Here is a 25,773-nt window from a genome sequence, read left to right on the forward strand (position 1 = left end):
ATTTTCATGATGTATATACATATACAAAATGATATGTTGTTATTAACTTGTCAAATATTAGTATGAAATATCGATGTATCACAGTTTGATTATATGCTATATGTTATCAAAACCTAGTTGGCTTGGTTTAGGCTAGCACTTGCACAGTACCGATGTTATGTGTTTATGATTATCATGATATTGTGTTAACGTTGTCGTACAGGGCGGCTTGAGGACGGTTAGTCGATGTGGTTTATAAGAAGTGTGTATGCTCCTAGTGTACGGACCAGGTCTGGCAAACCCATTGGACTTACAGACTGTACTTTTGACTTGGCAGTGGTCGGCCAACCATTGTCAGGTCCCGCCTTCGAGCCATACAACCCAGTCATATGGGGGTAATACATGACAACAGTCAGCTAACCTACTAGGATTGTTTTCATATTATTATTATATGAGATAGATTATGCTATGAAAATCTAGTATGTTCTGTCATGTTATGATTATACATGTTTTTGCCATAAATGATACAGACATATTTACTAGATATGCTTATATATACTTTTATGCATAACATGGATAAACTCATGTTGTCACACACTAGTATTAGTTTATTTCCTTTACTGAAAGGTGTCTCACCACAAATTATATGGTCATTTCAGGAGCCCCTGATAGGAGAGCAGATAAAGCTCCGCTGAAATAGATGCAGTTAATCTGCCCTTTTAAAGGGTAAGTACTTTGATAGGGTTAGATGGATTTTTTTTATTTAGAAGTGACCCTAGGTCTCTTTTGGGTTGTATATATATAAATACAATGGATGTAGTAACTCTGGTATTGTGATGAGTGATGTTGGGTATATGGTATTATATGATGTGTATGATTTTATGTTTCCTGCTGCTTAGGCTTCCGTGCAGTACTTCTGATGTATCCCTGATACCCATGGGTTCAGGTTGATTATGATCTGTTGGGGTTGTTATAATGGTTATATTATATGTAAAAAAATGTGGAAATTAAGCAAGTCGTTACATAAGGTGTTTTAAGTGCGGGAAAATTGGGCACATAAAATCAAAGTATCTGGAGTGGAAGAAAGGGAATGCAGAAAATCAAGAGGGTTCATCAAAATTTGTAAATGTAGTGAAAGAAGGAGACTCAGATAGCAGTGATGGTGATATGTTTTCTATTTCATCAGGTTCAAAATGCCTCATGGATTCTTGGATCCTAGATTCGGGATATTCTTATCACATAACACCAAATAGATTTGGTTCAACACCTATAGGTTAGTAAATACTGGTTTTGTTCTAATAGGAAATGATGCTTCATGCAAATTTATTAGAATAGGGAATATTAGAATTAAAATGTATGATGGTGTTGTGAGAACATTATGTGATGTAAGGCATGTACCAAATCTACGAAAGAATGTGATTTCATTGAGCATTTTAGATTGTAACGGATATAGTTACAAGTCTAAAAGTGGGATAATGAAGGCGTGTAAAGACGTTTTGATGGTGATGAAGGGACAGAAGTTAGCGGAAAATATTTATGCACTACTGGGTACCACAATTGTATGTGAAGTTGCAGCTTCAGATTTTGATTCAGGTAATACTATTTTGCATAAAACAACCGCGCACAAGACGGAGGATATTCTTAACTACTTTTATTCAGATGTTTAGGGACCAGTGAGGGTAGCATCACAGATTGTACATATGTACTTCATGCATTTATCATGAAAGGTCTTGGTGTACTTCATACAGCACAAGTTAGTCATGTTTTCCAGGTTTAACTTGTGGCTGAGATGGAAAACCAGACCGAGCGAGACATCCTCAGGTCAAACATTAGAATTAAGTACACAAGTGTTCAAGGAGTTTTGTTAGCAGCATGGCAGGTTGTATACAGGGCTTGTAAGGAACTTCTTGGTAAATTCAGTTAGTTTTATTTGTAACTCTTATACTTTTGTTTTTATAAGCATAGAAGGAAGAAGGAAAAACATGAAGGGGGCAGCACAGCAGCCTCATCGACGAGGGCTTATGTTCGTCAACGAGGGAACAGTAGAGGATCATCGACGAAGGCTCTGAAGTTCGTCGATGAGTAATTATCGAGAGCAGGAAATTTTAGACTTTTGGATTCATCGATGAAAGTTTGTTCTCGTCGAAGAAGGGTATTTTTGGTCTCGTCGACAAAGCCCTGTGTTCGTTGACGAGAGGCGCCTGGGCTGCGAGCAGTTTTTCAGAATTTTTGAATTTTGAACGTTGGGTGGTTGGGCAAATAGGGGGAAACCTCCGAGAAACTTTTATACATGTTATTCTGGGCATATATGAGAGTAAGAATGATCATTAGAGAAGTGTATTGTGTACATCTTGATTTTATTAGTGAAAATTTGTATGTCATTGCTTCCGTGGATGTAGGCTTTGCCAAATCACGTAAATCTTTGTGTTGTTATTCTAGTTGTGTATTTTAATTTATTTTTTGTTTAATTTCTGCTGTGCATCTTCATTATCCAATCCATTAGCACAACAAATTGGTATCAAAGCGAAGTTGTTATAGCATCAGGATCATCTTTTGCAAGGTTTGACATCGTTAAATTTGATGGAACCGGAAACTTTGGTTTATGGCAGAGGAGAGTACAGGACATTCTAGTGCAATAAGGAATGGCTAAGGCTCTGCTTGATACTCAACTGGAAGGAATGGATGAGACAACATGGGTAGCTTTGAAAGCAAAGGCAACGTCTATAATACGTTTTTGTTTAACTAACAAAGTTCTCTATTGGGTGATGGAGGAGGATTCTCCAGCGGCTATCTAGCAAAAGTTAGAAAGTTGGTACATGTCTAAATCCCTCAATAACAAACTTTTTCTTAAGCAGTGTTTATATTGGCTTAAGATGGTAGAAGGATCTAATCTATACATTAATGCGTTTAATCAAATCATAAGTGATCTTATGAGAGTTGATGTGAAGTTTGATGGGAATGATAAGGCTTTGATGTTTTCAAATTCCTTGCCCTCAACTCGTACCTATGAAAATCTTGTGACCACTCTTACGTGGGGAAAAGAAACTCTTGATTTAGAAGAGGTAACAAGTGCCTTATTGAATTTTCATCAAAGATTGAAGATTTGTGAGGAAGGAAAAGGACTTGTGATAAAGGGTAGTAATGAGCGAGGCAAAGGAAAGTTTAAGAATGGGTCTAATCAGAAATCCCGAAATCAATCTAAGAAGAAAAAGGAAATTCGGTGTTATAAATGTGGTAAAAAGGGGCATGTGAAACCAGAGTGTCCATATTGGAAGAAGGGAAATGCTAACAAGCATAAGGGGATTTTAAAATCTGTGAATGTTGTTCAATAAGAGGATTCAATGGATGGTGATGTTCTATCAGTTTCAGTAGAGTCGGATAATCTAATGAACTCTTGGATACTTAACTCGGCATGTTTTTATCACATGACTCCAAACAAGGAGTGGTTCAGCACTTACAGGTTAGTAAACTCTGGATCAGTTCTTATGGGTAATGATGCTTCTTGTAAGATTGTTGGCATAAGAACTGTAAAGATAAAAATGTTTGATGGTGCTATAAGAACATTGTGTAATGTAAGACATATACCAGAGTTGAGAAAAAGTTTGATATCATTTGGCACTTTGGATTGTAATGGCTTCAATTATAAGAACAAAGGTGGAGTCTTAACGGTATTGAAAGGTAATTTGACAGTAATGAAAGGGCAGAAACTGGATGGAAATATTTACACGTTGCAGGGAACTACTGTTGTAGGTGGAGTTGCAGCTGTGGATGTTGAATCAGATGAGACCGTCTTGTGGCATATGCATCTTGGACATATAGGAGAACATGGCATGAAAGAACTACACAAAAGAAAATTGTTGAAAGATTTGAAATCATGTCAATTGGAATTTTGTAGATTTTGTGTTCTTGGAAAACAAAATAGGGCAAAATTCAGTTCTGCTTCTCACAAGACGAAAGGAATTCTTGACTATGTACATTAAGATGTTTAGGGCCCAGTTAGAGTTGCATCAAAAGGTGGACATGTGTATTACGTGAGTTTCATTGATGATTATTCACGAAAGGTTTGGGTTTACTTCATGCGTCATAAATCTAGTATGTTTGCCAAGTTTAAAATTTGGAAGGTTGAGTGGAAAACCTGATGGAGAGGAGAATCAAATACTTAAGGTCAGATAATGGGACTGAATACGTTGATTCTCAGTTTATGGAGTTTTTTGTGGAGCAGGCCATCAAGAGACATTTTACAGTTCGCTAGACACCTCAACAAAATGGTGTGGCAGAACGGATGAATCAGACTCTTGCTGCTAGGGTTCGGTGTCTCAGATTGAATGCAGGACTACCAAAGAATTTCTAGGCTGAGGCAGTTAGTATGGCTTGTTTTCTGGTAAACCGGTCACCGAGGGCATCATTAGCGGGTAAAGTGGCGGAAGAGGTTTGGATGGGAAATGCAGTAGACTACTTTGGCTTGAAGGTACTCAGGTGTCCAACCTATGTCCACGTGTCTAGTGAGGAGAGGTCCAAGCTTGACCCAAAGTCTCGTTATTGCATCTTCCTAGGGTATCTAGAGGGTGTGAAGGGGTATAAGTTGTGGGACCCCAGTGGCAGACAAGGTGGTGATCAATAGAGATGTAGTCTTTGATGAGAAGGCTATGGTGAAGCGTACTCAAGAGTTTGATGGTAAAAAAAACAGGAGCCAGAAAGCTGGGGCAGTGATGAACATGTTATGCAGGTGGAGTTGGAAACTCAGGGCAATGGAAATGATCATGGTCCCATGGTTGCAAGGAGCTCTAGCTCAGGAAACCATCAAGTCGACGATATTCCTATACAAAGATCCGAACGTGCTATCAGGCCTCCATCAAGGTTTGGTTTTGATGAGTTAGTATCTTATGTTTTTCTTACTTGTTGTAACAATCCAACTACCTTTCAAGAGGCAGTGCATGGCTAGGAGAAAGATAGTTGGATGGGAGCGATGATTGAGGAGATGGAATCTTTGCATAAGAATCAAACTTGGGACTTGGTGGAGCTTCCAAATGGAAAGAGACCGATAGATTGAAAATGGGTGTATAGGAAGAAGGAAGCAATTTCAGAAAAGGAAGGAGAGAAATTCAAAGCACGGTTGGTGGCAAAAGGATACTCACAGAAGAAGGGAATAGATTATGATGAGATCTTTTCTCCAGTGGGTCAACATACTTCTATTAGAATTGTGTTGGGGTTGGTAGCTCATTACGATCTTTATTTAGAACAAATGGATGTGAAGACGACGTTTCTTCACGATGACTTGGAGGAACAAATCTACGTGGTACAGCCAGAGGGCTTTATTGAATTAGGAAAATAAAATTTTGTTTGCAAGTTGAAGAAGTCTTTTTATGGGCTGAAACAATCTCCAAGGCAATGGTATAAACAGTTTGATTCCTACATGATCAAGATTGGCTACGAACGGTGTGAGTATAATTGCTGCGTTTATGTGAATAAACTTGAGGATGGTTCTCTTATTTTCTTGTTATTGTACGTCAATGACATGTTGATAGCCACAAAGGATTTAACTGAGGTGAATCAGTTAGAGGATTTGTTGTATAAGGAATTTGACATGAAGTATCTTGGTTCAACCAAGAAAATACTTGGGATGGAGATTCGCCGTGACAGGATTGTAGGGAGATTATGGCTATCTCAGGGCGGTTATGTGCAGAAGGTGTTGGAGAGGTTTAGCACGACTGATGCAAGACCGGTGAGTACACCTTTAATGAATCATTTTAAGTTGTCTACTGCAGATTGCCCAAGTTCAGATGAGGAAATTCAGGACATGTCAAAGGTCCCCTATGCTAGTGCTGTGGGGAGTTTAATGTATGTCATGGTATATACAAGACCGGATTTGGCGCATGTGGTAAGCGTGGTGAGCGAGTTTCTCTCTAATCCAGGAAGGCAGCATTGGGAAGCCGTTAAATGGATATTCAAATACTTGCGGGGTACATCAGGATATGGCATCATGTTCGGCAAGCAACAGGGTTGTCTTTTAGTTATGAGATTTGTTGATGTAGATTATACTGGAAATATGGATGATAGAAGGTCTACAACGGAATATGTATTTACCCTTGTAGGATGATCGGTATGTTAGAGATCCATGGTACAGTCTCTAATTGCATTGTCCACAACTGAGGCAAAATATATGGTAGTTGTCGAAGCTGCAAAGGAAGCCTTATGGCTTACTAATTTAGTCAGAGAGTTAGGAATATAGCAAGATGGTGTGGTGCTGCATTGTGATAGTCAGAGTGTCATTTACTTGGCGAAGAATCAGGTATATCATGCTAGAACCAAGCATATTGATGTGAGATTTCACAGGGTTCGGGAGTTAATCTCTTCAAGTGAACTTGTGTTAGAGAAAGTTCATACATCTGATAATGCAGCAAATATTCTGACCAAATCAGTTACTTCAGAGAAGTTCAAGCATTTCTTGGACTTGCTTCATGTCTCCAAGTGATTGAAGGGAGACAAGATCAAACCTAACGTTTTCAAGATTAAGGTGGAGCTGATCATGTTTTTTGGAACTCTCCTAAGGGGCGTATAATCACCAAGATGGAGATTGTTATTTTTTGCTCTTATACTTTTGTTTTTATAAGCATAGAAGGAAGAAGGAAAAACATGAAGGGGGCAGCACAGCAGCCTCGTCGACGAGGGCTTATGTTCGTCGACGAGGGGACAGTAGAGGATCGTCAACGAAGGCTCTAGAGTTCGTCAATGAGTAATTACCGAGAGCAGGAAATTTTAGACTTCTGGATTCATCGACGAAAGTTTGTTCTCGTCGACGAAGGGTCTTCTTGGTCTTGTCGACGAAGTCTTGTGTTCGTCGACGAGAGGTGCCTAGGCTGCGAGCAGTTTTTCAGAATTTTTGAATTTTGAACGTTGGGTGGTTGGGCAAACGAGAGGAAACCTCCGAGAAACTTTTATATATGTTATTCTGGGCATATTTCAAAGTAAGAATGATCATTAGAGAAGTGTATTGTGTACATCTTGATTTTCTTAGTGAAAATTTGTATGTCATTGCTTCCGTGGATATAGGCTTTGTCGAACCACGTAAATCTTTGTATTGTTGTTCTAGTTGTGTATTTTGATTTACTTGTTGTTTAATTTCCGCTGTGCATCTTCATTATCTGATCTATTATCACAACAATTAGTATAACGTGTTTCTTTATTAACTGATCGCCAAGGGTATCACTAGATGGGAAAGTTACAGAAGAGGTGTGAACAGGTAATGCGGTAGACTAGTCCGATTTGAGAGTGTTTAAATGTTTAATTGTGCACGTTTCTACTAAGGTGAGATCTAATTTTGGTGCAATTTATAAACGGTACATATTTCTAGGGCATAAGAAAGGTGGGTTCAAGCTGTATGATACAATGGCAAACAAGTTGGTGATCAATAGAGACATGATTTTTTGTGAGAAATCCATGGTGCAGCATATTCAGGTAGATGAAGAGAAACAAGTGCCAAAAAACTACAGCAGCAATGAGTATGTGAAGCAGGTGGGTTTGGAGAGTCAAGGAAGATATGACATTGTTCATAATGCAAGGGGTTATAGCTCGAGAGACCAATAGGATCACAATGGGCCCAGATGCACTATCAGGCCACCGCCTAGGTATGAATTTGATAATCTAGTGTCTTATACATTCACAAGTTCCTACTATTTTTTAAGATGCGGTGCATAACAAAGGAAAAAATATATGGATGAGTGCTATGGTGGAGGAGTAATGCTATGGTGGAGGAGATGGAGTTACTGCATAAGAATCAAATGTGAGAGTTGGTGGAGCTTCCAGAAGGGAAGAGGGCGATAGGATGCAAGTGGGTGATTTTTCTATTGTTTTATATGAATGACATGTCAATTGTTGGGAAGACTTTGATTAAGGTTAGTCAATTGGAAACTCTGTTGAGAAAAGGTTTTGAAATGAAAGTTTTGGGTACGGTCAAGAAGATTCTTGGGTTGAAGATTCGCAAGGGCAGAGCTGCAGGAAGATTGGGGTTATCTCAAGGTGGCTTTGTGGACAAAACTGCAAGGATATTGTGGTCATCTCAGGGTAGTTTTTGGAAAAGGTGTTGAAAAGGTTTAGCATGGTTAAATCGATCACCGATACACCGTTGGCGAATCATTTTAATTTGTACGTCTACCGCTCAGTACTCAAGGACAGACGATGATGTTTAGGACATGTCAAAGGTCCCCTATGCTAGTGTAGTGGGGTGTTTCGGCAAGCAATAGACTAATATGTTAGTTGTGAGATTTGTGGATGTAGAGTATGCAGAAAACTTGAATAACAGAATGTTTACAATAGGGTTTGTGTTTACTATTGTGAGAGGACCTATTTGTTGGAAGTCTAGGGTACAGTCTCAGGTTACATTATCTACAACTGAGTTGGGGTTTTTGGTAGTAGCCAAAACTGTCACGGACAAGTTCAAGCTTTTCTTGGACTTGATTTTTGTCTCTAGTTGCTAGACGGGAGGCAGTACCAACCTATTGTCCCAAGTGGAGCAGTGAGTTATGTTTTCGATTTTCTCCTAAGGGGCGTATATTCATCAAGGTGGAGATTATTGTAATATGTGGCTCACATGTTGAGGGGAATGCATGTACAATGAGAATACATGGTAGAAAATAGCAGCTGAGGTTTGCAGGAGCAAACCGTCAAAGATTTTGTCAGGATGAGAAGGAAATAGTCGACTATTATGTAGTGTTTTATCCACTGTTTGGTCTCAATATTAAACCGTCAATGGTATGTCTGCAACCATCAATGGTTTGACTCGGTTTCTCAGTGTTGGTTTTTGAATATTGAACTGGGAAGTTACATAGGTTGGGTTTCAAGGAGAAACCTCCGAGAGGGTTATATATGTATACATGTTGTAACTCTCGAGTCTTTTGACAGAAAATAGTGAAAAATACTGCCGTTTGCTCCCGTGGATGTAGGCATTGCCGAACCACATAATTTTTCGTGTCATTGTTTTATTGATTTCATTATAATCTGTGTGATTGTGTTTTCTGTATATTTTACTATTGAGTGCTACATTGTGAGCTCATTTGTTTTCGCTACGCATTGATTTGCACAACAAGTCCTCTGTAGTTTTATCGGCTTAACCCACGAGTTGGTGCAACAAAACTTCACTTTGACTTGTCTCCCCCAGGATACAATAGTCTCATTTGCATCATATGACCCAATCCAATTATGCACAAATGGAAGAGTCCAAAGGTCCATAAAGAACACCTTTCTTAAGTTCTCCACCTCTCTATACTTGGATGTAGGATAGGATAATAATAGTGATGTGAAGGGAATTGTATGTAGAGATGTATCTCAAAACTAACTTCTTCGGGTATTTACAGGCATACAAAAACCTAAAAACAAGGTTTAATTAATATATTGAATTTAAGAAACACCAAAAAAAAAAAAAAAAGGCAACCTAAACAAGTAGATATCTAATTCTAATGTTTGTTTTTTTCAAAGATTCAATTAAATAAGAGTCTTACTTCAAGGTACTTATCCTTTCTAAAGACTTAATTAACTAAAAATCTAACTCCAAGATACGTTCTTTTTCAAATGACTCAATTAAATAAAGTCTAGTTCCAAGATGATTAATCGTCTTTGACAATATAATATTAAAATAAACTTCTTTTTTGATAATATAATATTAAAATAAAATAGCACAAGGGATGAGAGGAAGGGGAACCTAAACGCCATCTGCCTTCTGATGAAATGAGCATTAGCAGATTAGCAGGTAGACTTTTGAGGATGGTCGGGATAATCAGCAGAATATTGAAATTTTCATAGGAGGACAAGGGTATTTTAGCCTTTTAAGTTTCTTTTGATTCATGATCCCACTTCCAGAAAATGATAATTCGCGGTAATCACATTCCCCCGCTGGACAATTTTAGATGGTCGGAATATTATATTAACGTTGTAAGCCATATATGGGTATATTCTTATTTTATGGGAATACTGTATTACTTATATTCACATTACCAAATGTCCCCAAAATTTTGATTTGTAATTTAGCTGCATTTCAAATGTATCTTGCTTTATAAAAATATTGTTAAAGTAAATGATCAGTCTCCATCATTAATGGGATGATTGGATGACGGAGCCCCTCATCTGCGTTTGATACCATTTGCTTCGCCTTCCGGAGGCAGAGGATTGGTTGACAGCAACAGTACGTGGGTTGGGTTCTTTTAACGTTCACCCTTTCCCTGCCCACATTTCGCTCACTGATTGGGGAAATTTAAAAAAATTTTGTTTTTGTTTTTTTTTTTTTAAATCTAAAATTATAAATGCTGCCTTTAAAAACATAAATCTTAAATTTTACAATTTCAAACTGAAACTTGTAAGTTTAAACAAGCATTCGATACAAAATTAAACTTAGTATTATTTAAATTCATGCCATTGTCTTTTAAATGTGTTTGCCATCGTGCCATTGTTCGTGTTTACTGTTTAGGGCAGCAAACAAGCCAAATCACTCTCAGGCTTGGTAGGAGCTTGTTCGAACTCATTTATTATCTAAATGTGCGAGTCTCGAGCTTAATTTTTTTTGCTAGATTTGAAAATGAACCGGTAAAGGACTCGAATAGGCTCATTTATTAGGCTCGTTAAGGAGCTCATTAATAGGTTCATTGAGTTGACCCAATATAAAGAGTCCAATATTGGCCCAAACACCCATGTATAAAAGGAGCAAATCTTGGCCGAAGTTAATGAAATCAACCCAAATTAATTCAACCCAGAACCTTGAAGATGAATAGGGTTCAAAAGTTGAATGTTTGCCCGGTTCACCATTCACGAATCACAGATCACACATCACACTGACACTGTATGCAGCACGCAGCCTACGCCTGCGGGCCATCTTGGATCATCGACAACAAAGGAGATCATCCCTTGAGATCATCCCTTGGGCCTTCTCCATTCCTTCCACTCTTCTACCAACAACCACAAAGTACACTCATCGACTACGAAGGCCACCACGAAGGAGATTGGTCACCATATTAACAATCAATCGTAGATCTCTCTATGAATTGGAGCCTTGGAATTGCAAATCTATAGTTAGTACATTTTCCCCCAGGGCTGCTACTCTCAGCGACTTATTGTGAAATGAATAACTAGGGCATTAGTGTGAAATGAAGAACTAGGGCATCGATTGCTTTCCCATGAACTGGTAAACCCTCTGACGCCTTTATGAAATAATAAGTTCAGCTGAAGGACAAGACAAAACCCTCATTCGGCTGTTTAGCTTGTAGTTGGTAAAATCACTGCAAACCCCCACTCCTGTTCAGGTGAATTTGAGTGCCAGGAAAAATTGACACTGTATTTAACCTTCTGTTAATCTCTTAATTTTTTCAAATAAATTCATGAGGTTTCTCTACAAACACTCGAAACGTCAGCTTGGTCATCTTTCACTTTAGTGGCACAAGACAATTTCTTTTTTGCTGCATTAGTACCTAGAGCCACTTATTTTGCTTGTAAATGATATGTAGATTTTCTATTGAGAAACTAACGCAAAATGGTATTTTGGTTTGAATTACTGGTGGATTTTTTGGTTTTTATTATTTTATTTTGTTTTCTCCTGAGCCCAAGCCTGAGCCGGCAAATGAGTTGAGCCCAAATTCAAGCCCGAGCCAGACTTCAAGAGATCAAAATGCCAAGCCCAAACCAAGCCCAAGCCATTATTTTTATTATCGAGCCAAGCTCAAGCTAGAGCCTGACTTTCCGAGATCCAAATGCCAGGCCCAAGCCCAAGCCCAAGCCCAATCCGAGCATGCAAACGCTCAGCTCATTTGCAGCCCTAGACCATGTTGGGAGGAATTTAATGAGGTTATAACTCTTATATATAATCTCTTCAATTAATTGTGATTATATCAGCCAGCTTCAAGAAAAAAGCTAGTACAAAAATAAGAAGTTTAAAAAGAACAAAAAATTCCAAAAGTAAAAAATATATAAGGATAAAAATCAAAATCTCATTCCAAAAAAAAGGCACAAACATGAGTAGCAGCAGCATAATATAAGAGGCAAGATGTACTAACAAAAAAATTACCCACTGGAGGAAGCCGAAAACAAAAAATTAAAAAACTATATATCCTCCAAATAAAAATTATCATACTGAAACTTGGATGTAAAAACTGGCAGGCAATGTCCGACCTGCCAAGTGCCCCTTGCTACATTCTAATCATCAAAGGTTGTCTTCTTCCCTGCAAGAGTAGAGGGAACCAAGAATCAGTAGGGAAAATTTTAAGATAATATATGGCTGCTCACAGGCGATGGCAGTGATCACAACCAGCAATGCATTAATATTACAAATCTCAATTCCTATACATTAGGATCTGCTATCCTAGGACACAATGGCAGCAGCCATATTATGAGACATGGCATGTAATGTACAATTGGCTATCCAGAAAAAAATTTCTGTTAGTTCATAAAATGCAATATAAACTTCCATTGGAAACTATCCCCATGTTTGGGAGCTAAGGATTCAGATATTTGATTTGGTTTTTGTATGGATTTGAATAAAATGCTATACAAAAGACTGAGTTTCACCCAAATCCACACAAAAATCCAAATCCATGCTCCTAACCGCAACCTTTGTTTCATGGCAGATAATGCCACAATTACTGTAATACATGACAGAATTCACAGCAATCTATCTACTGACCCACCCAAAAAAGAAGGGAAAAGAAACAACAGAACAGAAAACAGATTTTCTTTAAAAAAAAAAAAGTGGTCTCAATGAGAAAATGCACCCCAGAAAGGGGGAAAAAAGAGAGAAACAGCACACAGATTTTGTCAAAAAAAAATGTCTCAATGAGAAGATTAAACCAGTACCTGCAGGAACAGCACTTGGTTTATTGAAAGACCCACGTCCTCTGCCACCAAATCGGCCACCCCCTCTGCCGCCACTCCTCCCACCACCTCCACGCCTTCCACCAAATTGGCCACCATCTCTACCACCACTCCTCCCACCACTTCTGCCACCACGCCCAGCACTGTCACGGCCATCACCTTTAGGCCTTGCCTCATCCACCATCAATGAGTAGCCTCCAAGTTCAGATCCACTAAGTTCCAAAGCTTTGTTGAAACTATCAGCATCTTGAAAATCTAGGTAGGCAAACCTACAATAACACAGGAAAAAGTTGGAAAGAAACAGAAAATCACAAGCTAAAAAGAAGTGTGAATCAGCGAGTGATAAGGGGATGGAAGGTTCTATCCGAGTAGGGGATTGATTTTGGTTTATCATGCTCAAGTTCAATGTGTTTATTTGAGGAAATAATCCAAAATTTTCCTTCAGATTGTGATTACCAATACAAATGCATTACAATTATTCATTGCAATGCACTAACACAGGGCAATTTACAAGTTAATCAGAAGATGATGCTAATAATCATTCCTTAAACTACCATGGATGGTCACATCAGGGTTGCTCCTCTCAAAAGACATAGTTTATAAATAACCATAGCAAACAAATACATTGTTGAAAGGAACAGAAGAACAGCATACCCCTTAACATCTCCAGTCTCATAGTCTTTCGGAATGGATAGCCTAGAAATCTGTCCGCAAGACCCAAAATGCTCTTCAAGGGCACTTCTAACCTGCGATACATGTATATGTTCAGCAGAACCCTCCAAACTAGAGAAGAGGTGGCATTGAAAAGTAGTACATTGGAAATAACTAAGATTACCTCATCCTCACCAACAGATTTATCAAAACCTCGCACAAATACAGTCTGACTCTGACCTTGCCCACCCTTCTGATATGAGTTGCTCTCTTTCCTGAAATTTTTAATACCACCACAAATTTTTAACCAACCAAATTCAGTTGGCACTAATTAAAGTCAAAAGTATGACAAACCAGCAGTACCCGCTATATGGAGTATGCGAGCCCCTTTCACGAGCCATATCAAGTTTAACAGCACGACCAAGCAACTCTTCATTATTCAACTCAAGGGCCTGATATGAGAGAGTATATGGAGTAGAGTTAACAAATTTGCACCACTGTAATATTCAAACAACCAGTTCATTCTTTTCACAAAAGAAAAATGATTCGTTTGATGGAGTGAGGCCACAACTCCACAGCAATACACTATCACAACAAAAGAGAAGCACAGAAACAGTCCGTAATTCAGAACCACCAATGAATCAAAACTACTAACTTGGATACCACAAGCATTTCCATCATAAAAGCCCTCATGGAGAATTTACGGAGTCAATTTCAAATTTCAGTAAAATAAAATAAAATGGGTTGTAAATCAGACACCTAAATTAAATAACAAAATCATTATTTGATCTATTTCTAAAGGAAGACTTGGTGAAATCAGATCATCAATCTGATTTATATCAGGTGCAAGCTCACTGCAATCGCACTTTATTCTGTTGAGAAGCAGGTTTCCTTATAGCTGCAGAAAATAATAGAAAATATGTTTTCATATGGCTATTCACGAATCCACAATATCTAGATCAAAGTAGTCCCCATCCCTTAAAATTTTATGTTCTCTCTATCTCAGAGTCTCGATGCTCATTGTAAGAAGACAACTGTGAGAAGGAATATTATGTGATAAAGGACTTTCCTACAACTTTGATGAATAGAGCAAGTTCATTTGCCTTTTTTGCTTTTTCTGCATTTCCCATTATGATTCATCAAGCCTCCAGTATTGCAACATAAAATCAATCTTGTATTATTAAGGCAGTCAAGGCAGTTACAAGCATTGAGAGAAGGTGACCAGCCCCCTCGCCCCTGAAAATGGCCTGATGAGGTGTCCCCAGTCAGGCATCACATAGGTGAGCACCTGGCCCAGTGTGAGACACATAAACAACCAGGGATGTGCCCCTCTGATTAGATGTAATAGAAGGCATGTGGAAATTTGTGAAATTTACGCAATATGACTAATTATTGAACTAGTTAACAATGCTCCAACATAATCCGATTAAATAACACGTGTATAGCATATATACATGTGCGCGTGTGTGGCCGTGTACCTATATCACAGAAATCTTACACCTTCTCGCCTTCCCAACCCAATACTTCATAAAAATAACATAAGAAAAAAATATCAGCTTGTCTAAATCCATTGGAATTACTAATGTTTTAATAGGCATAGGCGTAGGCGTAAGGCGAGGTGTTTTAGCCCTCCAAAGGCGAGGCGTAAGCCTTAAGGCGTTGGGGGTAAAGCCTTTTGAGAATTTGTTTTTTAAGATAAAAATTTGTTAAATAAATTATATATATGTAAAATAAAGTAAAAATTAAGAAAAAAAAAAGAAAAACTAGATGTACTTCGAAAAATACTTGTTGACCATTCAAAAATTGCTAACTTGAATACATGGCATAAATCATGACAAGAGATAGCTATGTCATTACAAAGTTCAAACTATTTTCATGACTTAAGATACAAGTTCAGTTATTTTGAAAAGGTTGAGGTTCAAGAGTTTTAGAAATAAACTCATATTATGACATTCCTTTTGTACAAACATGTAGTTAAAATTTTCTAACCAATTCTAACTTGAGAATCACACACCCAAAATGCGCAAGCCTCAACTAAAAAGGCGCAAAATGCGTGCTTTTTTGCAAAAATGCGTAAGCCTCAGCATGTAATGCGTCAGCCTTTTTGGGATTTGGTATTTTAGAATGAGCCTCAAGGAGTTTTAAGCATGCCTTGCCTTGAGGCAAGCCTTGATTGAGCCTTTTAAAACACTGGTAATTACAATAAAGTTTGTTGCACTACATAGTTTCTATATTGGTACAACAAGGTTGGGTTGTAGGGGTATTATCAACAGAAGGATTCCATGATGTATCTTTTGTATGAAACCAATAATCAACCAGAATAATGAATAAATGATACTTTCCAACCATTATTACATTTTTTAAATAACAATACTACAATTCAAAACATCAGCATATCTAAATCCATTGTGATTGCAATAAATTATACAGCACTGCACAATTATTATATTGGTATGGCATGATTGGGTTGCAGGCCTATCAAAGAGAATCAGTGCAAGGATCACATGATGTATCTTTTTGTATTAAATGAACAAGCCAGATTAATGAATATATGATAAGGTCTAACCACTATTACTACTGCTATTACATAGAAGACCCTTCTAACTAGAAAAGTTCACGACTATGTTGGAGGCGATAATAAAGAGAAGTTTACCTTTTGTGCTGCTTCAGCTGTGTCAAACTCAACATGACCAAAACCTTTAAACATTCCTTCTGGATTTACTGAGAATCGGACGTCAACAATTTCACCAACATCCTTGAAAAAATCTTCACTGTAGGGATATGACATCATCAGATCAAGGTCATCTATGATCAATGCATCAGAGTTATTTGAAGTAATACATACATGTCAGCCCTTTCAACAGAGAAAGACAGGTTTCCAACAAATAGAGTTTTTCCTCCTGAGGTTTGGGGTGTAGCAGGTGTTGCAGGCTGCATAAAAAAATTGTGTTCAATCTAGTTGTCTGGCAATGTAAGTCAATCCAATAATACAATAGCCAAAAAAATGAACTGTTAATCACATACTGCCTTCTTCCCAGCTAGCTTGGTATCTGATTTTGGCAGCACGGCATCTACCATTTCTATATCTGTGCCCTGCCAAGGAAATTTTCAACCAAGTTGGGCATTTTTGTCAAACAAAAGCTCCTGGAAAACAATAGAAGTTATGACAAGTACACTAACAGTGTTCAGGACAAATGAGGAAAATTACACAATTTCTGAAGTAAAATATCTAGTGAACTTCAAAAGGCTCAGCAACAAATGAACAGCCCATTTCCTTCACACCAGCTAGCAAGTAAACAATATAGACCGCCTCTAAATTCATATGAACCTTTTCACACATATCAGTTAATTGAGCAGTTAAGTCACAATCCTTTTTTGGATATCTATGGAGAAAAAATAGATGTAATAACATATAACCTGATGAAAGACCTATAAATCTAGATTTTGTCTTTTCATGGATAAAAAAAGTCATTAAATATATTCATGAATCACTAATTAACTCATGAATCAATATTTTTCTATGGATGAGCCATCCTAATCATTCAGCTAATAACTTATCTTTTATTTAACAAGCTGGGCTATAATGTGATAAGCTAAGTACAGCACAGGAAAGCAGTTTTAATTAACACAACCTTGAGTGATGATAGCAAATATAATAAATTGCAGTGGAACATGTTAGATATTTAGAAAATCATAATATCAAAATAGTGGGCATCTCACATGATGGCACACATGAAATGCAAACATACTCTTAAATGGGCGAGCATAACATGGAAATGCAGGTCCAATTATTAGGACCTTGGACGTTTATTGAGTGATGTCAGATAAACACTAACATTAGCAAAAACCTCAAGAAATTCATGCATATTTAGGATAAAGTGCAATTTATTAGTAAATGATTTAAGGAGATAAATTTTACATTTTTCTTCGGAGTCCTCGAAGGCTTCTCAGGCTCATCATCAGAACTCTCATCAGAGCTTTCCTCCTCACTACTACTCTCCTTTTGGATGGTCTTTGCACTTGTTTTTCCAGCATTTGATGCAACCAACTACCACACAATTTCACATGTATAAACTCACAAACAATTGAAAGGGCAACAAGTACATGAAATTTTCATAAATTCACTAAATCTACCGGCACTTTCTTCTTTTTCTTTTGAGGTTCTTCATCACTTTCCTCAGAACTTTCATCCTCATCATCGCTGTCATCCTTTTTAAGCCTTGCCTTTTTCTGTAGGCTCCAATGGCAAAAGGGTAAGCAACAAAGTTCAACACAATAGAAACACCAACAACAGAATAAAAAGAGTAATATCTGTCACAAAGTTTTCAGCTTCAGGGATTACTCATAACTTGGATCATCAATTACAATAAAAATAAGAATAATTGTCATGGTAAGATGTAAAATAGATGGAAGTTTCCCACATTTGATTTATCACTCATGAACATATTAGCTACAACACAATCAAGCTATCAAAAAACCTGGCTGGATTCTACAACACAATCAAGCTATCAACCACAAGCCTATGGTTCTTGAATATACATCGTGTAGTATAAAGTAAACAAGGTCAGTGCATTATGACTATAGTCTCTTTGGCGGAGATCTCTTAGCAACAGCAGAAGGTTTGGAAATCACCTTTTGTCACAATTTTTTATCATAAATCTCAACAGACCAAAACCGTTATGAAACTACAGTCTAGGCACTTAAAGAGAAAATGCTAAAATTTATTTGCTGGAAAATGACACTTGAAATAGAAAGAACTCACCTTTTCTTCCTCAGAATCACTGTCAGAGGAGCTATCACTAGACTCTACCTTTTTTTTGGGAGCTGCTGCAGAAGCATTCTTCACGACAGGTTCTTCCTGCAGGGATAATCCATGCAGGTTGATATATTAAAATCATAACCAGCCAAAATATTTTTACTGCATAAAAAATAATTAAACATAAATTTGAACTAGCATAAAAATGAGATTAGTGAGATCTGAGCACACAACCATAATACGTTCTCACCTCATCTTCATCAGAATCGCTCTCATCAGAGCTGTCACTCGACTCAGCCTTTTTCTTAGGCACAAAAGGAGCAGAATTCTTAGGGGCAGAGGCTGGCAACTTTTTTGGCTGAGAAGTAACCTTTGGAGGATGTTCCTACATACATGCAGAACACATGCAAGTTCAGAAGCCAGAGAAGATTTTATTTGACTAGGATTCAGATAGATACACATAATTTAGAGAATGATGAGCTGTCTAAAAAGAAAAATGTTCACAACCCAAAGCAGTAGCTTCTGCATTTTTTAAAGGTACAAGTCATACAGAATCAACAGTAAGAGTAATAAAGTACAGAACAGAATTGTATAACACAATACATAATTTTAAACAGTTAAATTTTCAATTTCGCCAAGAAGACATGCATAAAGCTCACAAAATTATATCAAAACCTCCAAGCCCAGTTCAGAAGTAACACTACACTCACATCTTCGTCGTCAGAACTACTGTCTGATTCTGAACTCTCACTTGATTCATTTTTCTTGGGAACCACAAGAGATCCGTTCTTAACAGCATCAGCAGGCAATTTCTGCGGTTGAGTAGTCACTTTAGTTGATTTATTCTGCATGTTGGACAAATTATTAGCCTCTTCACAAAATACTTGAGCCAATCTACAGAAATTTAGTTTCACATCTGAGTTCCTCTAAAGCAAAGAGTAGTCAGTATTAACAGTCCTCACAGTTTCCTCATCTGAGGATTCATCCGAGTCCGAATCATCACTAGACTCATCACTTGATTCCTCTTTCTTCTTGGGAACAGGAGCCAGACCTTTCCTACCAACAGTTTCTGATGCTTTCTTAGCAGATTTTTTCTGCAAACAAATATAAATATAAATAACAAAATTTGGTGACTTAGTGAACAAGAAACATCCAATGACCAAGCACTTGCATCATCCTCATCAGAATCACTTTCTGAGTCAGAACTGTCACTTGATTCAACATTCTTTTTCATGGGGCCATTCTTGGCTGCAGCAACTGGTGCCTTTTTGGATGGAATAGCCACCTATAATAGAATAAACACTTCAAAATATGGACTTCCAATTTGGATACTACACAAAGAAAATGAAATCTGCTCACATCTTCATCAGAATCACTTTCTGAGGAACTGGAAGAATCAGAACTGCTACCCTGTTCGACTTTAGTAACAGGGGCAGCAACAGTCCCATTTTTCGCAGAAGCTATTGGCTGTTTTTTTGAAGGAATAGAAACCTTGACAGCAGGCTCCTGAATCAAAAGAAGATAATGTTAAATATGTACTGAGCAAAACATTTTCAAAAATATGGTGGGACGAACAGGGCCTGCATAATTTGATTGGGCTAGAAAGGATTGGATTAGAAAGATAATTAATGAAGTTCAAGTAAATGCTCACTTCATCAGAAGATTCCTCACTACTTGATTCTTTAGCAGGTCTCTTCGCCACAATTCCACTCTTGCTGGTTGCCATTTTCACCTGTCAAATTATAAATTGTATTAAACAGAGAGAATAGTAAGTATGGCTATAAAGAGGAAGAAATAATGTCTCACCTACCAATACACAAAAAATGTCCAGATGCTAAACAATCCATAAACGTACACAAAGCCTCACATGATAAACTACTTTCCAAGTTCCTTTGCTGAATTACAATGTACTCATAGCTCCTTTAGTTTGCCTTGCTAATGGCTTCCTAAAATTGCCCCCAAGTGGAGAAAACTTGAGCTACTGTCTAGGTGATATTAAAAAACAATGCAGTATGACTTCTTTCTGTTTATTGTGAATTTACATACAAGTATAATATTAAACCTATGAAGATCTATGTAATTGAAAATTCAAAGCCAAATAATCCACTAGTCCTACTTATCACAGAAAAAATCAATAACACACTCACTTATGCTTCCACCTAGGCATTTCATGAGTATTATTATTTACAATCATGTGTGTCACCTCCTCCAGCAAGCGATTCGCCTCCACTAAGATAATATACTTTAACAAAAGAACCAAAAAAACATAATCTAAGCTGCTTCACAAAAAGCTCATTTCTCGATAGGTGAAAGAATGAGCCAAATACACCAAAGAGAATGTACCCACTTATTTGTCAAAACATTTTAAAATTAGAGAAAGCTGACGCAACTCATAGGTGAAATGCAACCAAAATTTTGGCAACACTACAAAGACAATTAATGGCAAAATTTTAGCATTATTATAAATTATTTTAAGACTCTTCAAAATATTACGTAAAATTATTATTTCAGAAAATGAAGTAATAAAATTTGAATGATGGGTGGAACTTCTGCAAAATCGATTCTTCATCACGTCCCCAAAATATTAAAAATAACACAAAACAATGAATGAACAGGTGAAATTGGAGAGACACGGAACCTAAAATAAATTTCATTCGTTATAATTAACACAAAACAGATAAAAACTAAAAAAACCTTCTGTTCTTGATCAGATTCTGATGAAAAGTCGTCTTCGGAGCTACTAGTCTCCTCTTTCTTCGCCTTCTTATTCTTCTTTGCCTTCACTTCGCTCTTCTGCTTCTTCACAGCTTGCTCTTTTAACCCCACATCAATCTTCTGCTTCTTCGCGCTTTTCTTCTCTATCACCTCTTCCGCCTCTCTTTTACCTGTATGTAAATCATCCCGTATCAACAACCCAAACAACAAACATAAGAATCACAAAGCACTGCCAAACCAACGCAGGAACACTTCCACACATCGAACGGACAAACCTTTCTTTCCAGATTTGACGGGTGGAACCACAGCAGGGGCTGCATCAACCTACACGAAAAAAAACACGTACCAAAAAAATATCAAATTAAGAGAAACATCAGAAGTTACACAAACTGCCAATATTGCAGAGAAAAGGACGAGAGCAGCATACCTTGGGTGTAGATTTCTTGCTTGATTTACCCATTTAAGAGCGTGAGGAAGATCCGAAGGAATTCTTCGAAAAGTTTTAGAGGCAGCTCGAACTCTCTGCAAAACCCTAAATTTCGAGAACTAGTAGGGTTTTAGGCAGAGAAATAAGAGTGAGAGACCCGAACGAGTGTCGCGGACCCTTTATATAAAAGGCATGTCGGCTTCGGTCTTGGCCGGCTGTTAGGGTTTCGCGTTTTAGCTCGAGGAGTGGTGCATGAATCTTAACCTGTCCCCTTTGGTCTCATTTTTATTTTATTTTTTTATTTTTGTTATAATAGAGAAAATAATACACTGATGTGAGTCATTAACTTTTTATTTATTTTAATTTTTTAATTGTTCAGATAATAATTAAATATAAGTTTTAAATTTTTTATTCTTATGATAACTTATAGTCACATTAATTTAATATTTAGAATTCATCCTTTCTTAATATTTAGAATTCATCTCTTTTCATAAATTAAATTGTTATGTGCATAATTTATTGATTAATAATCAACATAAATTTGTTAAATAAAATTTGGAATGAAATTAAAAGATATTCTCATGTTTTTCAAAAAAAATTTGAAAGATAATAAGAATCATATGAAAATTTTTCTTGTTAATATTCAACCCTATATACAATACAATTATTCCTAAAGTACTAAAAATGAGTTTAAAATAATATAGTAGTGAAGTAAAATATCTATACTTGTAATATTAAAAAGCATGTCTTTGGCATGGTTTGCCACAACCTTACCTCTATCTTTAAGGAAAAAATAATTCATCATGATTCCAAAGGCCTTCAAAATGTCGATTTTAATTTTAAAAATTTTTTGAATTATTTTAATTGCCTCCTTATTTTTTGATTGGTTAAAAATATCACTATACAATCAATCACAAATATTGTGAGTCAATCAATGGCAATTTACCTCATCCTTAATTTCTTCCCTTTGGCACTCAATCTTTCTCTCCATATTTATGATACACCCTATGTCTTTTACTCAAATCAATTCTCTATATCAAGCACAACCTACCCCCTCTTGCCCCTCTCACTCTCACATCAACCAACTCTCTATATCAAGCACAACCTACACATTTTCTCCCCCCCCCCCCCCCCTTGCCCCTCTCACTCTCACTTTATCTCTCTCTCACGGGCGATCGGTTGTATAGAAATCTGATTCTACATTGCTATTATTCTCTCACGCGCAATCACATCTAGAGATCTCCCCCCCCCCCCCCTTGCCCCTCTTACTGTCACACTATCTCTCTCTCACGGACGATCGATTGTGTCGCGATGTCCCAGAAGGAGTCCTGGGAGATGAGAGAAAAAAATATATGATTTTTGAAAATTTTGAAATTTGGAATCATTATTAACCTATTTTTCCTTGATGCGGTTATAACACCTAATTACTACTCATTTAGTTGGTCTCTAAACTAAAACTAAGTCGAGGAACCAATAATCTCGGTCTGCATATACTAGGATTGGGATCGGGAATTTGGTTATGCGAGGTAAAGGTATTCGCACCCCCTACACACTCGTTCTACGAATGGTACCTAATTAATTAAAAATTATCCCCAAATTAAATTTAATAACCTTTAATTTACTACTTTTGAAAATTAAACAAAAACAAATAAATGGATGAATGTATAGAATTAACAAGAAATTGGAAAATCCGGGTGTGACTTAGGAATGTCTAACAAGATTTCCAAAAGAAGGGACCTTGTTAGAAAAACCTCTCTTAGAGCCAATACAGGTGAGGTCTAAAAGTACCTCTTTGCCTTTTTCAAAAAAAATAAATAGGGAAATACCCCCTCCCTCAAAAATTGAGAAAATCATTGAAGTATTTATAAGAATGTTTCTAGATTTTATAGAAATTTTTTTTATAATTTTTAAACATTTTTTCATAATTTCCTGGGATTTTTAAAACATTTTTTCCTTTTTTTTTTTAGCTAAAAATGACCCAAAAATATTTTTTTTCTGACTTTCAAAATATTTTTATAATTTTTTATCCAATTTTTTGGATTTTTTCATAATTTTCCCCATTTTCTCCATTTTTAAAACTAAGTAAATAATATAAATAAAATAAATAAGAAAATAACGAACCGATTTGACCGGTATGAACTAGGTCGACTAGTTCGAGAGGGTGGTGGAATCAACACTACATGTCAACTCGTGATGAGGACACGTGGCCAAATATACATATATATATATATATATATATATTATATGTTGACTTTTTGAGTCCAATCCCTATTTTGATGCTGATAAACTATCAGTATCTTATGTGTACATTTAGTGTGTAAATAGGTTTTCATTTCAGTACGAACATAAGATACTAAAAAATGGATGTCAGTTAGAACATAAAACTCACACTCTCCTGGCTTTTTTCATGAAGGTTAAAGAGCAAAGAAGATCAAGAAGAAAACATTTGATTTTATTTGTATAATGCATTCAAGTTTTTATATGTTGATTTGTAATTACTGCATACATCCTGCATGATATATCTTTATGCTTAGGCAGAACCGTAGACAGACCTTATGGTTGACTTGGGTCGACCGATGCCAAATTTTTTAGGGTAAATAAAAATGCCTAGACCTTAGAGAGACCTTAGGTCCTTGCACTTACACTTAAGAAAGTTCCCATTTTCACATATGCTATCAAGGGAAATTTATTTTCAAAAATAGGACTTAACTACACAACTTTAGTGTGTTCGGTCGACCGAACCTCCCCACGGTCAACAGTTGACCATTTGGTTGACCAAATATGAAATGAACTTCAAAGCTGTAGTCGACCGAACTGGGACGTGGGAAATTCCCAACGCTCCGATCGACCGAACTCATAGTTATAAAATGACCTGGTCGACTGAACCTAGGAAATTGGTCAGCCAAACTTGAGCTGGTCGACCGAACCTCAGAGGGTTCAAAATCGCTCTAATATGGTCAACCAAACTCGCAATTCAAATTTTCCTCAGTCGACCGAACTTGTCAATATGGTCGACCGAACCTTCAATATGGTCAACCGAACCTCTTGGGTTCCGAATTTTTTAAAGGCTTAAATGTAATTAACTTTTAATTAAGCAATTTGGAAAATACCCAATGTGTCCCCAACGGTCATAATTTTCGGAAAATCTATAAATAACCCCTCCATAACTCAAATTAGTAACTTTGATTAACTTCAGATTTTTCTCTAATCCTTTGTTAATCAAAGTTCCCCCAAATCAAGTTTTATTTGTAAAATCATTCTTTTGGGGCAAAATTTTTTAAGCAAATCTCTCTCAACTCTCTTTTACTTGTTTATTTCAGAATCATTTTTAAAGAGAGAATTTTATTTTGGGCGTTTTATTTGCATATACTCTCACTTGTTATTTATTTCCCGAAAATCATTTTTGAGAGTATTGATTAGGCTTTCTCCAGATTATTTCTTTAATAAATATTTTCGAGAGAAAATTATTTACAGCGCAAATATTTTCTTGAGCTTAAATTCCTAAATTTTCCAAATATTATTTATTTGCAAAAATATTTATAGGAGAATAATACTTATTTTTCATACATGTATTTTATTTGTACAAAATTATTTGATAACACCTTTACTCTATTGAGCATATTTCATATCATATTATAGAGCATGTATTTTGAGTTTAAATGTGTACATTTCTGCTTATATTTAGAAGCATTTTATCATGTACAAAAATGGTTTTTATTGTATCGGTTAGGTTCAGCTCGAAATTGAACTGGGGAGTCACAGCCCCGTAAGTGAGACCGGTTCAGTTCAGCCCGAAAATTGAACTGGAGAGTTTTAACCCCATAAGTGAGATCGATTCGGTTCAACCCAAAAATTGAACTGGGGTTTTCCTCGCCCCGTAAGGAGAGGATGTAAAAGGCTTTTGCTCTACCCGTTTAAGTGAGCAGGGTTAGTTTAATCCTTAGGGGGTATACCCAATGTGGGGACGTAGGCTGGTTTGGCCGAACCTCGATAACAAATATCGTGTGTCGCTCTCTCTCTCTCTCTCTCTCTCTCTCTCTCTCTCTCTCTCTCTCTCTCTCTCTCTCTCTCTCTCTCTCTCTCTCTCTCTCTCATTTAATTACTACACTTTAATTCTCATATGTGTATGCTTGCTTGTTCACTGCTACAATTATTCGCATGCACACATTTAATTTAAATGAGATATGTTGCTTACGTGTATATCTGCACTGATAGCTTAATCATTTTACATACACGTTTGCATTTTGAATGGGGTATGAACTGTGGTGAATTGGTGTAAATGTTTAAATTAGCTGAAATGTTTTAAAACCCAATTCACCTCCTCTTGAGATCACACCAAAGTCAACATTATATATATTTTTTATTTTCTGAAAAGTGGGGTGACGACATGCTAACGTCA

General features: G+C 36.8%; 1 protein-coding gene across 4 annotated transcripts; it reads right to left on the reverse strand.

Annotated features, from left to right (window-relative positions):
• Nucleotides 1-11,925: 11,925 nt before the first annotated feature.
• LOC131154516 (nucleolin 2-like) lies at nt 11,926-21,635 on the reverse strand. 4 transcript variants are annotated; one of them, XM_058107330.1, is made up of 20 exons: nt 21,375-21,635; nt 21,223-21,271; nt 20,927-21,117; nt 19,884-19,964; nt 19,592-19,738; nt 19,404-19,517; nt 19,195-19,326; nt 18,943-19,077; nt 18,483-18,617; nt 18,239-18,334; nt 17,611-17,706; nt 17,396-17,524; nt 16,501-16,569; nt 16,322-16,407; nt 16,130-16,247; nt 13,840-13,928; nt 13,661-13,751; nt 13,480-13,571; nt 12,808-13,094; nt 11,926-12,176 (listed from the first exon to the last, which is right to left on the reverse strand). In XM_058107330.1, exons 1-20 carry the CDS (start codon nt 21,405-21,407, stop codon nt 12,151-12,153), a joined length of 2,196 nt encoding a protein of 731 aa, XP_057963313.1. In that variant the 5' UTR covers nt 21,408-21,635; the 3' UTR covers nt 11,926-12,150. The 4 variants fall into 4 exon arrangements, with proteins under 4 accessions (XP_057963313.1, XP_057963314.1, XP_057963315.1 ...); XM_058107331.1 differs by having other exon boundaries at nt 19,404-19,496; nt 21,375-21,603; XM_058107332.1 differs by lacking the exon at nt 19,195-19,326.
• Nucleotides 21,636-25,773: the final 4,138 nt, after the last annotated feature.

Source organism: Malania oleifera, chromosome 4 (assembly GCF_029873635.1).
Source record: "Malania oleifera isolate guangnan ecotype guangnan chromosome 4, ASM2987363v1, whole genome shotgun sequence".
NCBI classification, from domain to species: Eukaryota; Viridiplantae; Streptophyta; class Magnoliopsida; order Santalales; family Ximeniaceae; genus Malania; species Malania oleifera.